Source organism: Delphinapterus leucas, chromosome 13 (assembly GCF_059928025.1).
Source record: "Delphinapterus leucas isolate spDelLeu-1000000601 "Yukka" chromosome 13, BTC_Dleu_Yukka2, whole genome shotgun sequence".
Lineage (NCBI taxonomy): Eukaryota > Metazoa > Chordata > Mammalia > Artiodactyla > Monodontidae > Delphinapterus > Delphinapterus leucas.
Window position 1 is genome coordinate 73,244,754 of NC_143141.1, and position 14,010 is coordinate 73,258,763.

A 14,010-nucleotide genomic window follows, 5' to 3' on the forward strand; every position below is an offset into this window, starting at 1 on the left:
ACTCAAGCACAGTAGTGTATTATAGCTCATCTTGTTAGAATCCTCTTGTGGGATGTTGCAGACTCACGGTGACTGCAATATTGCCTCTTAAGCAAGGATAGACCCCACAAGGAGAAATAAGCAAACCATAGTCTTGGAATGTATAAGAGTACAACCTGAGGTTTGGGGCAGGGAGTAGTCAGATGACTTCAGGAAACAGAGAAAAACACATAGCCAGCTCCTATTTAAGGGAGTGGAGATTAGTTCAGTGCCTACCTGGAACAGAACACTTTGACACTGTAGACTGGCCAAATATCTGGGAACAGCTTTCTGCTTCTTCAGTGTAGGGAATTTAGCATTATGTGAGAAAATCTTTAAGAGGAAAGGCATCAAGTAGTTCAGTTCCTCCCCTGTACAGAAGAGGAAACAGATTTGGAGGCAACCCAGACCATTAGCAGCAGAGAGACGACAACTCACGTCAATGCAAAGCAGCCAAGTATGCCCCATCCTATTGAGCCAGCTCAGGTTATGCCAGCTCTCTTTTTGAGAGGACTGGTAGGGAAGTGCTTTCCATTGCAGAGGAGCTTTGTTCATTCCACACAACAGCCCTTTGACACTGCCTCAGGAAATCCCACGTTCAGTGGTAGAAAAGATGGGGCCTGGGGACCCATGTCATTGAGGCTGTAGGTTGGTGTTGGCAGCCCTGCTTCTGCTGCTGGGTCTCTGCCCTAATCTCATCCTCCAAAAGAAAAGCAGGAAAATGCTTTCAGCCCTTGCTCTCTTTCTCTGTCATAAGCCCTTTTTGCCCCAGGCCACTCCCCTTCCAAACTTTCCTCCTGATACATACTTGATACTATCCATAGGTTCCTGTACTTTTCTTCCTTTGTGCCTTTGCTCACACTATTCCCTCCTCCTGCAGTGTCCTTTTCCACCATCTCCACCTAAGTCCTCCTATTCATTGTTCAAGGCCCCTGCTCAAATTCCACTTCCACCAAGGGGCTTCCCAGATTTCTCCAGTAAAAATTATTCTCCCATGTGCTCCCAAGAGAAAAGGAAGGAAAAGAGGTTAAATGAGAGTTTATTAGGCACTTGATCTATTTCAAGTACTTTAGCATATGTTACTTAATTTAACCCTATGAGGTTGGTATTGCCCCATTTTACTTGACAAAGATAAGATTCTGAGAGGTTAAGCAGTCTGAATAAGGCCACATAACTACACCACATAACTGTGGTGGTAGACAGTCTGACTTCAGAATACAACTTTCCAACTTAGCACATTTGGTCTCCTATTACTAGTGTAAATTCACTCCTCTAGCATGGTGTTTTGCATATAGAAAGCTTTAGTTAAACGTTTGTGACATCGAATTCTCTTGCCTCCTTACTGTGTTTCTCCAGTTATCTGTTACAGGATTCTCCCTGCCTTAATCATATAGGAATTGAGTAAACTGGGGCTGGAGCTAGCCAGGTAAAGACCCTGAAAGAGTCAGATATGGTTGCCTCTTGAAGTGTGAGCTCCCTAGGGATGATTAAGCAAAGGCTGTCAGCCTTGTGAATGTTTCCACTACCCTAGAAAGGATGTTGCAGTATATTCACAAAATTTTAGAATGTTAGAGCTGGAAAGGGATTAGGAAATCACCTCATCTATTGGTTTCCTAACAGTTTTAGTTGTGGGCCCTTGTTTAAATGTGGCTTTTTCTAGAAGTATACATGTATTTTTTAAAAGCTTAGGTAAAGAAGAACCTGTGATACCCCTTCCCCAAACATCTATAAAGCCCTAAAACTGAGGAGCCCAGTTTGAAAAACAAAGTCCAACCTCCTAATTTAACAGATGAGGAACTTCAAGTCTACTGATGACCAAGGCTGCAAACCCGCTAGTTATGAAACCAGTATCTAAACTGGAGGTTCTGTAATCCGAATTATTTCCATGGAACAGTCATCTTTACGCAGCATTTCTAAAGGCTACCGTGCACAAAGCATTGAACTAGTTGCTATGAGGACGACAAATACCAACAAGACCCAGTTCCACCCATTCAGGAGCTCACAGTTGAGGCTAGTGAAGAACTTACATTTTTTTAAAAAAAGTAACACACACGCACGCATTTAACTATGGCTAATAGTTTCCAAACTATGATTCCTGACACCGAGAACGACGTCTGGACCTTGGCCAGTTCCGGGATGCGGGAACAGTGAGAGTCTACCCAGGTTAAGAGGCCCGTGCAGCAGGGAGAGAAGGGGCAGAAGCAGACAGAGGTCGGACCCACGTGGGCAGGCGGGCCCCGCACCAAGACTCAGCGCAGACCGAGCCGAGCCCTTCTCCACGGTATTAGTGGCTGAACCCACTCCCGTTCCGGCCCTGGATGCAGGGGAAAGCCTAGGGGTCAACCGAGCGGAAGGGGCGGGATCTGGGGCGGAAGTCCCGCCGCCGCTCAGGTCACGTGGGAGGGGCTGAGCTCGCGCGCTGGTGAGTAGCGAGAGTTCCGCGGTCACCCGCTCAAAGCGCAGCGATCCGGTAGCGGCAGCAGCGTTTGTGACCGTTCCAGGCCCAGGGAGTCAGAGGCCGTTTTTCTGGGGTGGAGTTGGGCTCAGGAAGGATGCGGGGTGGTTCCAACTGAGAGTCTGAATCTGGGGACCGACCAGGCTCTGGGTGAAAGCCAGAGCAAACCTGTCCTCTTGTGTGTCTCGGTCGGGACAGAGGCCCCCAGATAGACCTGCTTCAGGGCTGGGGGTGGGGTGGCGGGTGGCGGCCACCGATATTCCATAGCCGCCCACAGCTTTCCTCTCTTCCCCGATTGCCTAAGGCGATCCCTGTGACAGGAAGCTGTCCAGGAAGCCTCTGCCCATTTAGAAGCGGGAGGGGAAGAGGGAGTGGGCCCAAGGGAAGGACAAAAGTCTCTTTAACTGTGGAGAGGGGCAGTGGGGGTGACCCCCCTCTCCTCTCGCCTTGACAGAAAGCATGGCACTTTGGCGGGCATACCAGCGGGCTCTGACAGCTCACCCGTGGAAAGTACAGGTCCTGACAGCTGGTAAGTGTCCCTGTGGGACCTAGTGGTACCAGCGCAGGCTGATCTGGGAGGCAGAAGCTCGCTGCACCCCCGCCATCATTTTTTGCTTTTATTCAGACCCCTTGAAGGATTGGCTCTCACCCCAGTCTGTTTTGGAGGGAGGGTCCCCAAGGCTGTTCTTAAGGAAAGGGCTATGCATAGATGACCTGGCTATAAAGTAGGATCTGAAAGTCCTCACAAACCTGAGGAGTCATCCCCTTAGGATAAAGAAAGGCATTGCCCCGAGGAGGCCTTAACTTAGAAAATGAACAATAACAAAGGCTCCTTTAACATTTCACAGTGTGCAAAACACTTTCAGCACACATTATCTCATAGGGTCCCCACAAAGGTGGGGACACAAAGTGGGCTAAGATTACTTGGGTCCACATTAGATCACACACCTAATAAGTGCTGGAATCAGACTCTTACCCCAGTTTATTTTTCTTAGTATTGTTCTTATTGTGAAATATATCTTAATACACACACAAAAATGATTAAGATATGTGTGTACCATTGAAATAAAAGTAAACTGAATGCTCCTGTATCAGTACCCAACTTTGAGACCCCTTGAATGCCTGTCCCTAATTCATACATCCTAAGAAATAACCACTTTCCTCAGTTTTGTTTATATCATTCTCTTGCTTTTCTTATAGTTTACTATCTATGGATGTATCCTCAAACAATATACTAATCAAGGATTTATTTTTACTCTAAATCCAGTGATTGAGTAGCGACCTCACAAAGGTAACCCAGTGACTTACCTGTATTTATTTTCATCTCATTTTGCAGATTAGCTAATATGAGAGGAGATGGCACAGAGATAAATTTTATAGGGGGAAGGATTGGAAGGCCTGTGACTATTGGGGCAGTGCGAGAGTGACCAGTTAAGATAAGGTCTTGCCTATGTTTAGAGGAAGGGAACAGGATTCTAATGAGGACCATGGGCTTCTGAGAGGAAGACTGTTAAAAAGGGGTGGGGTGGGGGGATGCTACTGAAAGCCAGGATACAACAGAATTCCTGTTACTGGAATAGCCCCACATCAGCACTAGGAACTTCACTGAGTGACTGGCCAAGGAGTCTTTTGCTCCTCCCTGGGCCCCTCTCCAGCCTCCTGTGCCCAGCTATCCCCCATCCTGTCCTCAGAGTGTCCGTCAGCCTGCATGACTCACCTGGCTGCGTGTGTGGTGACTCATGCTGTACTGGGTGGCTGTGATGGGAACTGACACGCTGGGCCCTTTGCCCAGCCTCAGATTCCCTCAGGGACCCTAACTGCCAGAAGGAAGTTTCCCCCCTCCCCTTTGTGGCCATCAAGAATAGGGAGGGAAGGATGGTCCTTGTGTTTCCTTACCCAAGGGATCTGCAGCTGACGAAGGCAGGAGCTAGAGCTCCAAGGGGTCCAAGTGCAGATACGTAGCTGAACTGGGGTGCTGGTCTGTCAGTGCTGGAGTGCTGTGGCTCCACACCCCGAGTCTTCCTGAGGCTGTGCCAGTATCTCAGCCCTGAAGCAACCTCTAGGTAGCACTTTTCTCAGACTTTCCCAGACCTTTCAGACTTTTCCTTCCCTGCTGCTCAGTGTACTCGAATCAAACTAATAAAGGGGGGAAGTGGATTTAGCTCACTGAGCTGTTTTTAGATCCCAGCACAGTAGTTCCTAAGGTCCCATGGCATAGCTCATCACACTGGAAAACAGAATAGAGATTTCAGACTTGGAGTTAGAAGACCAAGGTTTGAATCTCAGAGCCATAGCACTTAGTAGCTGTGTGAATCGGGACAAGAAAATAAACCTCTTTGAGCCTCAGTTTCCTCGTTTAGAATTTGAGTTTAGTTATATGACCTCACAGAGTCAGTGTAGGGATTATCTCTGAAAAGGCTTTAGAAATCAGAAAATGCTCAAGAAACTTAAAGGCTCCAGGAGTTGGCCCTTTGTATGAGTGTTGGCAACCCAAGAACAACAAGCTCTTATTTTTATAGTGGTGCTTGGGTTGGGTTTGTTCCACTAGCCATAAATTTGGAACATGGATAACCATCTAGCCTCGGTTCTCCAAAAAGTAGAGTCTGAAGCTTCTTTGCAGGTACTTTGTTAGGAAGTAATCCATGGTGGGGAGAGAGGGAAGAGGGACAGCCAATAGAAGGGTGCGTTATCAAATGGACACTGCTTAGGGCACATGGCTGCTCAGTCCCTTAAAACTGACCGAGAAGCTCTTTGAAATGCCTCTTAGGACTTTATGGGTGAATAGTCTTTTCTGGAGAAAAGGAGAAACCTTTACCCACCGGCTCCATCCCACGTTGGTCAAAGGTTTGCCACATGGGATGTTGATGCCTGTGCTCTGTGCTCTACCAGGTTGCACAGGCATCACCCCCAGGTAAAGCACCAGTAGCTCAGCCTCAGGTAAGGCACAGGCCTGAGACAAGGACCTATCAGCTGAACTGCAGTGGTGGCTGCAGTAAGAGATAAGTGAATCGAAAAGATCTGATATGGTTCAAAAGAAGTGTCTGGTACACCTATTTTGGGCCAAGCCAGAGTCAGGAACAGGGCAGCCTGGGCAAAGGTCTGCTGTGTGTTCTGCAGAGTCTAAGTCAGCCTTCTCTCATCCTTTCCTGAGGGCCCTTCCAGTCTCCAGGGGGCCCAGTTCCATCCATCTTAGGCCACTCTGGTCCTGCTGTGGAAGGAGCTGAGCTTCTGCAGACACTGGTTTCCCTGCAATCTGAATGTGAGAGCTCAACAGGGATTAGAGACCATCCAGTCCAGCCCCTGATACTACAGAGAAGGAAACTGAGGCACGAGGGAGGAGTGATATGCATGAGGTTTCATGGTCGGTGGTGGAGCTGGCATTAGAACCTGGGGCACTTCCCAATACACTGCCCTGCAATTGAGACACCTGGGACCTCAGAATGCTGAGTATAGTTCCAGCTGGTCTGGGCTTAGGTTCCTGACAAGCTGCAGAACCCTCCATTTTGTCTTGCTTTCTAGCAGTGGGAAGGATTCAGGCCAGGAGTGGGGAGAGCACTCCCACGGATCCCAGAGGAGGCGCTCCCCTGTCACTGCTGGGCTTCAGCTCCCTCCACGCTCTGCCAGACCAAGCCCCTACCCCAGGTGGCTATTTAATTATTGGAGACTTCTGGAGAGGAATGAGACAGCACCCTGGCCCCCTGCCAGCAGCTACACCTGCCGACCCAGGCCTCCCATAGCTAAGGACAGTTTCCTGCTCCTCATTCCAACTTCCTGCCCCTCAGTTTTCTCATCTTCCATTAATACTTTGGTTTCTTGCATCTAAGACTCAACACACAAAAGCCAGGAGAGGAACAAAATAGGGGAAGTAGAGAACTTACCCCCAGCCATGCCTAGGATGAGGGCATGGAAGTTGGGGCTTTTCCACTAGCGGGCAGAAGGTGATCCCAAATAGATCTGTGCTCAGATGCAGGCACTCCCCAACCCCTACCCCCCGCCCCACTCTGCTGAATCTGGTGGCGAGTGACGGCATGAGAACTGGCACCTACCCAGGGGCATGATGTCACACCCACGCCAGCGTCTGCCCGCTGGGCTCTGTGCCCAGCCTGGCATTGGGGCATCACCGCCCGGCAGCCCCTTGTCCTGCCCCATCGGGGCTCAGGCATTATGTCTCGGCAGGCCTGTAGTCCCAACGCCCTGGAAACAAGTCCAAGGAAAGGGGAGCCAGAGCACTGGAGGGTCCAGGTCAACCAAATACGTCCAAGGGACTCCCAGAGCCTAGGACGGTTGGGGTCTGTTTGGGCTCTGGGTTGGGGAAGGTGGGATGAGGAATCTGGATGTCAGCCCTTCCTGCTCAATCACTCTGACCAAAAAAGGCCTTGCTCTGTGCTTAGACCAAAGCCTTAGAGCTCCCTGGAGCTGCTGCAGGCCCACGGGGCCTCATGATCTGTGTTCCTCCAGAGGAGGAACTGGGCATGGTTCTGTCTGAAATGGACAGAACTGGCAGGGCTACAGGCTACACACCACCTGCTCACTCCTGCTGCTTGGTTGTCTCTCAGGCCTGATGGGCATGGTTTGGGGGCCTGGAATCCATCTTTCTCAAAGGCTGCAGGGTTGCAGGACTGTGGGACTGCACGTCAGGGACTTTGCTTTTCACTCCTGCTCTGCCTTTAGCTTGTGTGACTGTTGGTAAGCCGTGAAGAGTGAAAACACCCCTCTCTTTGTGACTGTTTCCTTCCCAAGAATATTGCTGCTTGCCCTCCCCACAAGGTGACAAGGAACAGAGGTGGTCACATTCTGGGGAGTGAAAGACAGAGAGGAAGTGCGTTAGTCCAGGAAGTGTCTTTGATATGCAGGCCTTTGGGGCCTTGTTTGGGCAGGAACCCCCCATGAGTAGCAGCCACAGGAGCTTCTTGGTGCCCACTGGCCCCTGAGCCCAGGTCTCAGCCTCTGCTGGGGATTCCCTGGCCTCCTGTACCTCCTTGAGAGAAGGCCTGGTTTTAGGCTCCACTCCTTAGCAAGTCACCTCATCTCTCAAAGACATTAAATGGAAGCGTGACCTCTACCTTCCAGACCTTTTGTGAGGATTAAATGTATGAGAGCCCTTTTGTATACTGTAAACATCTTGCCAAATGTCAAACTGTTAGTCCCTTCATTTAAGCAGTGACTGTCTTTCTGTTCCCCCTTCCCCAGGCCTCGTCAGGGTCACTCTTCCCTTATGCATGGCCACAACAGCTCCCTCCCCTCCCTGGGCACGCAGCTGGTGACCCCAAGTTGTTAGGGAGAGGGGATAGGGTGTTCAGTGCCAATTGTGGAGGGGGAGCGAGCCTTCAGCCCCACTGCTCCTCACACCTTGAGCCTGGGTGCATCCTTTGGGCTACACTTGGCGTCCTCTGTGCCCTTCCCAGGGCAGTCTTGTTGTCTGGGTGGTACCTCTGACATTTCTCCCAGTTTATTTTCTGAGCACCTGCCAGGCTCGGTATGGTGGGGGATAAGAGAACAAAGACGTCTAGGATTCTGTCCTTGCCCTCTGGGAGGCCATGTCTAGCCATGTTCTGGGAAGGGCCTCCACCACTTTGGGAGTTTCAGGGAGAAGAGAGGCAGGGCTCCCTTGGTGGGTGTGCTGGGGGTCCCAGCAGCTGAGGCCAGCAGCCTAGGTCACCTGTGGGTGCCCCAGCCCGACCCCAGCTCTCAGCCTTACTCAGCTGCCTCTGACGAGGCTGCACAGGGGCAGGGCTGTGCAGGGGTGCGGGCGAAGAGCAATGAGTGTGCAGCCAGCACGGACGTCAGAGCCAGCTCCGGGCCAAGGATGAGGATGTGTTTGCCCAGTGCTAATTGAGGGCACAGGGACAGTGGTGGCTATGGGGCTGGAGGGGACTCTCATTACTCACTGTGATGGACAGGCAAGCTGAAGGTCATACGGTCACTCCCAAGTGGCCCTAGTAGAAGTGTGTGTTTGCTAGAAACCATCACACCACCGTCACAGTGATGGTTTCTTTTTTTTTTTTTTTTTTTGGCTGCGTTGGGTCTTCGTTGCTGCACGCGGGCTTTCTCTAGTTGCGGCGAGCAGGGGCTACTCTTCGTTGTGGTGCACGGGCTTCTCATCGCAGTGGCTTCTCTTGTTGCGGAGCACGGGCTCTAGGCACGCGGGCTTCAGTAGTTGTGGCACGCGGGCTCTAGAGTGCAGGCTCAGTAGTTGTAGCTCGTGAGCTCTAGAGCACAGGCTCAGTAGTTGTGGCGCACGGGCTTAGTTGCTCCACGGCATGTGGGATCTTCCTGGACCAGGGCTCGAACCTGTGTCCCCTGCATTGGCAGGCGGATTCTTAACCACTGCGCCACCAGCCAGGGAAGCCCAAACAGTGATGGTTTCTGTCTTGGTTTCTGGGTGTGGGTGTCCTACTAGTGCTACTTGGAGCTGGATGTCTGTGCAAGTGAGGGGAGGGGAAGCGGGTGCAAAGACCTGGGGAGAAAATGGCCTTAATACCTGTTGGCAGCTCAGTCTGAGGCTGTGAATGGGAAGTCTGGGTGTACCTGACTGTGCTGGGAGGTGACAGGATCCTTCCTTGCAGGGACTCTTAGCAGCTCAGCCAGGCATCCTCCTGCCTGGGACCATTTGAACACTTACGTTTTAGAGTTATTGCTGTTCTCCACAAACAGAGATCCCAAAACCAAGGTGAAGACATTGGCCAGGGCCTTGCCTTCGGCTGGGGGGAAAAACAACCCCAGGATCCCTTAGCGTTCTGCACATGATCTATTCATAGTAAGGCGTCCTGGAAAGAACACTGTCTAGGAAATCAAGCCACCTGGTCCTTGGCCTTGGCTCTACCACTTACTGGTTATGTGAGGTCTTGGACCTTCGTTTCCATCCATAACTCTAGAGTAAGGGGTTTGCACAAAAACATCTGGAAGGCCTTTCCAATTCGGACAGTCAGTGCATCTCAGCCCCTGGCACCTCAGATTCTCCTTCCCCTACCTGCGGTTTCTGAGTCCAACTTTACTTCACTGCTCAGTGCGGTGTTCTTGGGCCCTGGCCTGCTCAAGGCTGCTCATCCCAGTTTCTAACAGGACACATATTAAATATCACCACCCTTGGGGAGGTGTTACCATCCTTGAAGCAGCAGGAAAGACTGGCGATTTGCCCCAGAATGAAACCCCTGGCCTCAGAGTGCCAGAGCCTCATTCAGTGAGCAGACTTACCTCCCTCCTTGGGATGGCAGCTTGTCCCTGGGAGGTGTCCTGACAACACCTGTGTACCCTGCACAGGGTCTCTGATGGGCCTGGGTGATGTTATCTCACAGCAGCTGGTGGAGAGGCGAGGTCTGCAGGCACACAAGACTGGCCGGACCCTGACCATGGTCTCCCTGGGCTGTGGCTTTGTGGTAAGTTCTGCCCACAGCAGGGCTGCCGGTGGATTGGACAGTGGTTTCAGTTCCCTGTCATCCTTTAGTTTCCCTTGGACCCTCTCACATCTAAGCCAGCCTTGAGTGTCTGCTCCCCCTGGGGTTTGGTTTCTAATATGCTGGGGAGGAGCTTTGTGATGTAAAGGCCTAATGCTCCCCTCTGCATCCCTGCTCCCCTCTTTGGGGGTTACTTTCAGGGCCCTGTAGTAGGAGGCTGGTACAAGGTTTTGGACCGGCTCATCCCTGGCACCACCAAGGTGGATGCACTAAAGAAGATGCTGTTGGATCAGGTGAGCACAAGGAAAGGGAGTTGGGGAGGGTGAGCTGTGTCAAGGGAGGGCAGGGGTTTAGGTGCTCACAGTGCTTTAATTTCTTTTCCCTAGGGGGGCTTTGCCCCATGTTTTCTGGGCTGTTTCCTCTCACTGGTAGGGACACTCAATGGACTGTCAGCCCAGGACAATTGGGCCAAACTCCAGCAGGTGAGCTGGGCAGGTGTGGGGATGATTTCTGGATGGCAGGCCGGCAGGCCCAGGGGAATGAGGCAGGCTTCATGGGGATGGGAAGGGTGGAGGTGCAGGCAGAGCCCCAGATCTGGAGGAGAAGAGCTGAGGGGCAGTGGTGCAGGGGTGTCTTCTCTGAACAGAAGTCTCTATGTGATACTCAGATCAGGAGGTCTGAGCTCCCTGGAAATGCAAATGTTCACTTGTTCCTTCTCTTGTCTCCTCAGGATTATCCTGATGCTCTCATCACCAACTACTATGTAAGAGCTGACACCTCAGCTGCCTCTTCTTCTTTCTTGAGTCCAGAAGTGCCAGGGACTGGGGGTCCTCCTGACACAGAAATCCCTCAGTTGGGATTACTTTCTCATTCCCACATGGGCACCATACTCAGGGAAGCACTCACCCAGTTGTGCAACGTATTCTTGTCTGTAGAAGCTGGAGTCAGACCAGGCAAGGCAGGGAGTCTGGGGTCAGGTGATGGAGGCAGCCCACCAACCTTTACCTTCTCTCTGTTGTAGCTCTGGCCTGCTGTGCAGTTAGCCAACTTCTACCTGGTCCCTCTTCATTACAGGTATGACAGATCCCCACACCACCCTTCAAGGAAGATGCACATTATGAACGGTTGGAGACAAAGTGATTCTCATTTTAACCTTGAACTACCTTAGACCCCCCAGAACACTCTGCCCTGGTCAGAGCTCCTCAGACTCCTGAGCATTTTATTACAGAGCATCCCAGAGTGTCTGCCCGCTGACTTCTTTCATCTTCCTAGGGAGGATCTTGCTCCACAGTCCTTGTCTCCATCCCACCTGGGCTCTCTACCTTTGATGGCATGTCTGCAGGGGCAGGGCTACAGCCTAGGTTAGGCAGAAAGGTAGACCAAAGAGACAAGTAGGAACGTGGTCAGGTTAGTCCACTGCAAAATATTATTTTATCCTAGATAATAAAGGTAGTTGCTGAAATCTCAGTAAAAATATATAGTGGAACCAAGATGAGTGGTTAAAATTATTGGAGGTGTGGGGGCTTTGGGAACAGGGAAAAACATGAAACTCTTCGGAGGGGACAGGCTCAAAATGGACATGAGTAGCACAGCTAAAAGGAGTATAGACTTATGAACTAAATGAAACTTTAGGGTCCTTGCAGTGCTCCTTGAAACTAGAGCAAGGTATATTTAAAATAAAGAGAAGGAGGTGCTACTTTATATGGCAGGCAGCACATTTTTCGGAAGATGAGATCTCAGCTGTACAAGACGGACAGATGTGTATTTAGAAGGAGCCTGGACAGGAGTACGAATAATGGAGCCATGCATGGCGAGATGGCGGCTGAGGGGGGGTTAACTTTGGAGCTTTTGTCCAGGAGACAGAGCTCTGGGCTGGCACCAGAACCCGAGCTGGTTTTCCTCTCGTCTGAGCCACACATCCCTCCGTGGGGGCTGAAGGAAGGAGAGCTAAATCTGGGCATTCTTGGAAATAATCCCCCTTATCCCACTGTACTTTCCCATCTCTCCCTGCTTGCTTGTCCTTGTTCTGCTTCTTCTTCACGGTGCCATCCCTGTTCCTTAGGTTGGCTGTCGTCCAGTGTGTTGCTGTTATCTGGAACTCGTACCTGTCCTGGAAGGCACATCGGCTCTAAGTCTGCCTCACTCCATCATTTCAAGCTTGCAGTGATGCAGCTTGACCCTGGAAGGGTCAAACCACCTCCTCAAAGTGGGCACATTGGTTTTCACAGGGTTTGGTGGCTGGTCAGAACTTAATGGGGTTAGCACTCTGAAGTGGCCTGTTTCACTCTAAAATGTAACCTGACTCCTGCTGAAATCACTAAAACCTTTATAATGGTCTTATACCTACCACATAGTAGGCACTCCATAAATACTTGTTGAACCATATGATTTTGTCACCTTCAGTTTACACTCATATCCCGGCAAGTACCACTCATCCCCACTCTTCATAGACACATCTGTTTTTCTAACCCTTCCCAGCCCTAGTCTAGCTCCAATTTTGGGGGATCCCCTCAAGCTCTTTATATGGTGCCTCCATAAATATATTTCTAAATAGGTAATCTGGAACTTGCAGAGGCAATGAGTAAGACCCAGCAGAAACCGACTGGGGAGTCCCGTTTTCTAGAGTTTGGAGAGAGCCTGGAGACGACTAAGCCCAATCTTTTACAGATGAGGACACTGAGGTCCACAGAGGTGAGGTGCCCTGTCCACACCATGAGTTACAGGCAGAGTAGAAACTTGAACCCACATGCTATAGTTTGAATGTTTATATACTCCCCAATTTATATGATGAAAACCTAATGCCCAAGGTGATGGTATTAGGAGGTGGGGCCTTTGGGAAGTGATTAGGTCATGAGGGCAGAGCGCTCATGGGATCAGTACACTCACAAAAGAGGCCATGTGATGAGACAGCAAGAGGTGCCATCTGTGAACCAGAAAGCAGGTCCTCACCAGACACCAAACCTACTGGCACCATGATCTTGGACTTCCCAGCCTCCAGAACTGTGAGAAATAAATGTTTGTTGTTTATAAGCCACCCAGTTTATGGTATTTTTGTTATAGCAGCTCAAACACTTAAGACAGCAAGTTTCCTTACTTCCTACCCAGTGATCTTAACCTGGAGGTCAAAGATAAAGTAATACTGCTGCTGTGATTCCCAGGAGAAAAATTAAGTTGGCTAAACTCCTGCTTTGGGGCAAACCTATAAGCAGATGGACCAGCCTTTTGTTGTCTGAAAGCACCCTGACCAGAGGGCCTCTTTTTTATGGTGCCTCAGTCAGCCCTAGAATTGAGATCCTGGGGCTAGAATGACATCAAAAATCCTGGCAGCTTAAGCTGCCTCAGACGCCTCTTGGGTGGGCACCATGATGGTAGCTGAGTGCCAGCAGTGCTGTCCTGATTGCCTCCGTTTACAGAACTGATAGCTGGGGCAAGGGACTGGGTCTGAGCAGGACAGCATTCTCCAGAGGCCTCTGGCCCCTTCTAGAGGCTGAGGACAAGGTCAGCACCATGGACAGCCCCCGCGGTCCAGTCTTCCTTTCAAGTGCCAGAGAAGACTGCAGATCTGGACTAGTCTGGTCTGGGGACAGGCCCCCTGGTCACTGCTGGCTGTTCTAAACAGGTGAAGGACTCTCATGGCTGGAGCAGTCTTTACTCCCCAACAGGCTTCTCCCTCTCTTGAGCCAGGTGTCACTTCCAGAGACGCGCCCCACGGGGTCTCGCAGCCGCAAGGGTCGGACTCGGAGCTGCGGCCGTCATTGCTCTACAATCAGTGCATGTTCCTCGCTGACGTCAGCCGGAGCTGTCCTGGCGCTATATAAGGCTGGCAGCAGTCCCGGGACAGACCCCGTGTTCCCCAAGGCGCCCTCAGCCCGCCCCGAGGGACCGAGACGGGAGCTCCTTCCTGCAGGGTACAGACGCTCTCCGGCAAACTGTGAGTGGCTCTCAGCGTCCGCCCAGACTCCCTCAGCACCGGGACTGCGCTCAGCTCACCCACCGCGACCCGCCAAGAGGGAGGGAGGGAGAAAAGGGTGGCACAGGACTGGGCAGCGGCTGGGGCTGGAGGGAAGGCTGTGGGCACCGGGCAGCAGTCGCAGGGGCCCGACAGGGGCGCTGGAAGTGCGCGGGAAGGAGAGTGGCTCCCCC

At 51.4% G+C, this 14,010-nt stretch overlaps 2 protein-coding genes across 13 annotated transcripts in view; both read left to right on the forward strand.

Moving 5' to 3' along the window:
• On the forward strand, positions 1-12,901 carry MPV17 (mitochondrial inner membrane protein MPV17). Of its 12 annotated transcripts, none has more exons than XM_022574214.3 (8): positions 2,453-2,549; positions 2,928-3,002; positions 9,734-9,849; positions 10,068-10,160; positions 10,254-10,349; positions 10,598-10,630; positions 10,889-10,941; positions 11,930-12,901. In XM_022574214.3, exons 2-8 carry the CDS (start codon positions 2,933-2,935, stop codon positions 11,997-11,999), a joined length of 531 nt encoding a protein of 176 aa, XP_022429922.1. In that variant the 5' UTR covers positions 2,453-2,549; positions 2,928-2,932; the 3' UTR covers positions 12,000-12,901. The 12 variants fall into 12 exon arrangements, 10 of the variants coding, with proteins under 10 accessions (XP_089779477.1, XP_022429922.1, XP_089779475.1 ...); XM_089923349.1 differs by lacking the exon at positions 10,889-10,941 and having other exon boundaries at positions 11,930-12,073; positions 12,422-12,901; XM_089923352.1 differs by lacking the exons at positions 2,453-2,549; positions 2,928-3,002 and adding exons at positions 3,048-3,890; positions 8,071-8,084.
• The window catches only part of UCN (urocortin), a 7,361-nt gene continuing 5,797 nt past the window's right edge, over positions 12,447-14,010 (forward strand). The window contains exons 1-2 of the mRNA XM_022574217.3: positions 12,447-12,558; positions 13,552-13,798. The gene's annotated coding sequence lies outside the window, so the exon portion shown is untranslated. The remainder of the gene's footprint in view (positions 12,559-13,551; positions 13,799-14,010) is intronic.

What these genes read in the sequence shown, in the direction of transcription:
- MPV17 (XM_089923345.1), top strand. Translation starts at nt 2,933, where the DNA reads ATGGCACTTTGGCGGGCATACCAGCGGGCTCTGACAGCTCACCCGTGG. An exon ending in AGTACAGGTCCTGACAGCTG is followed by an intron (nt 3,003 to 9,733) that starts GTAAGTGTCCCT and finishes TACCCTGCACAG; the next exon opens with GGTCTCTGATGGGCCTGGGT. An exon ending in ATTGGGCCAAACTCCAGCAG is followed by an intron (nt 10,350 to 10,597) that starts GTGAGCTGGGCA and finishes TTGTCTCCTCAG; the next exon opens with GATTATCCTGATGCTCTCAT.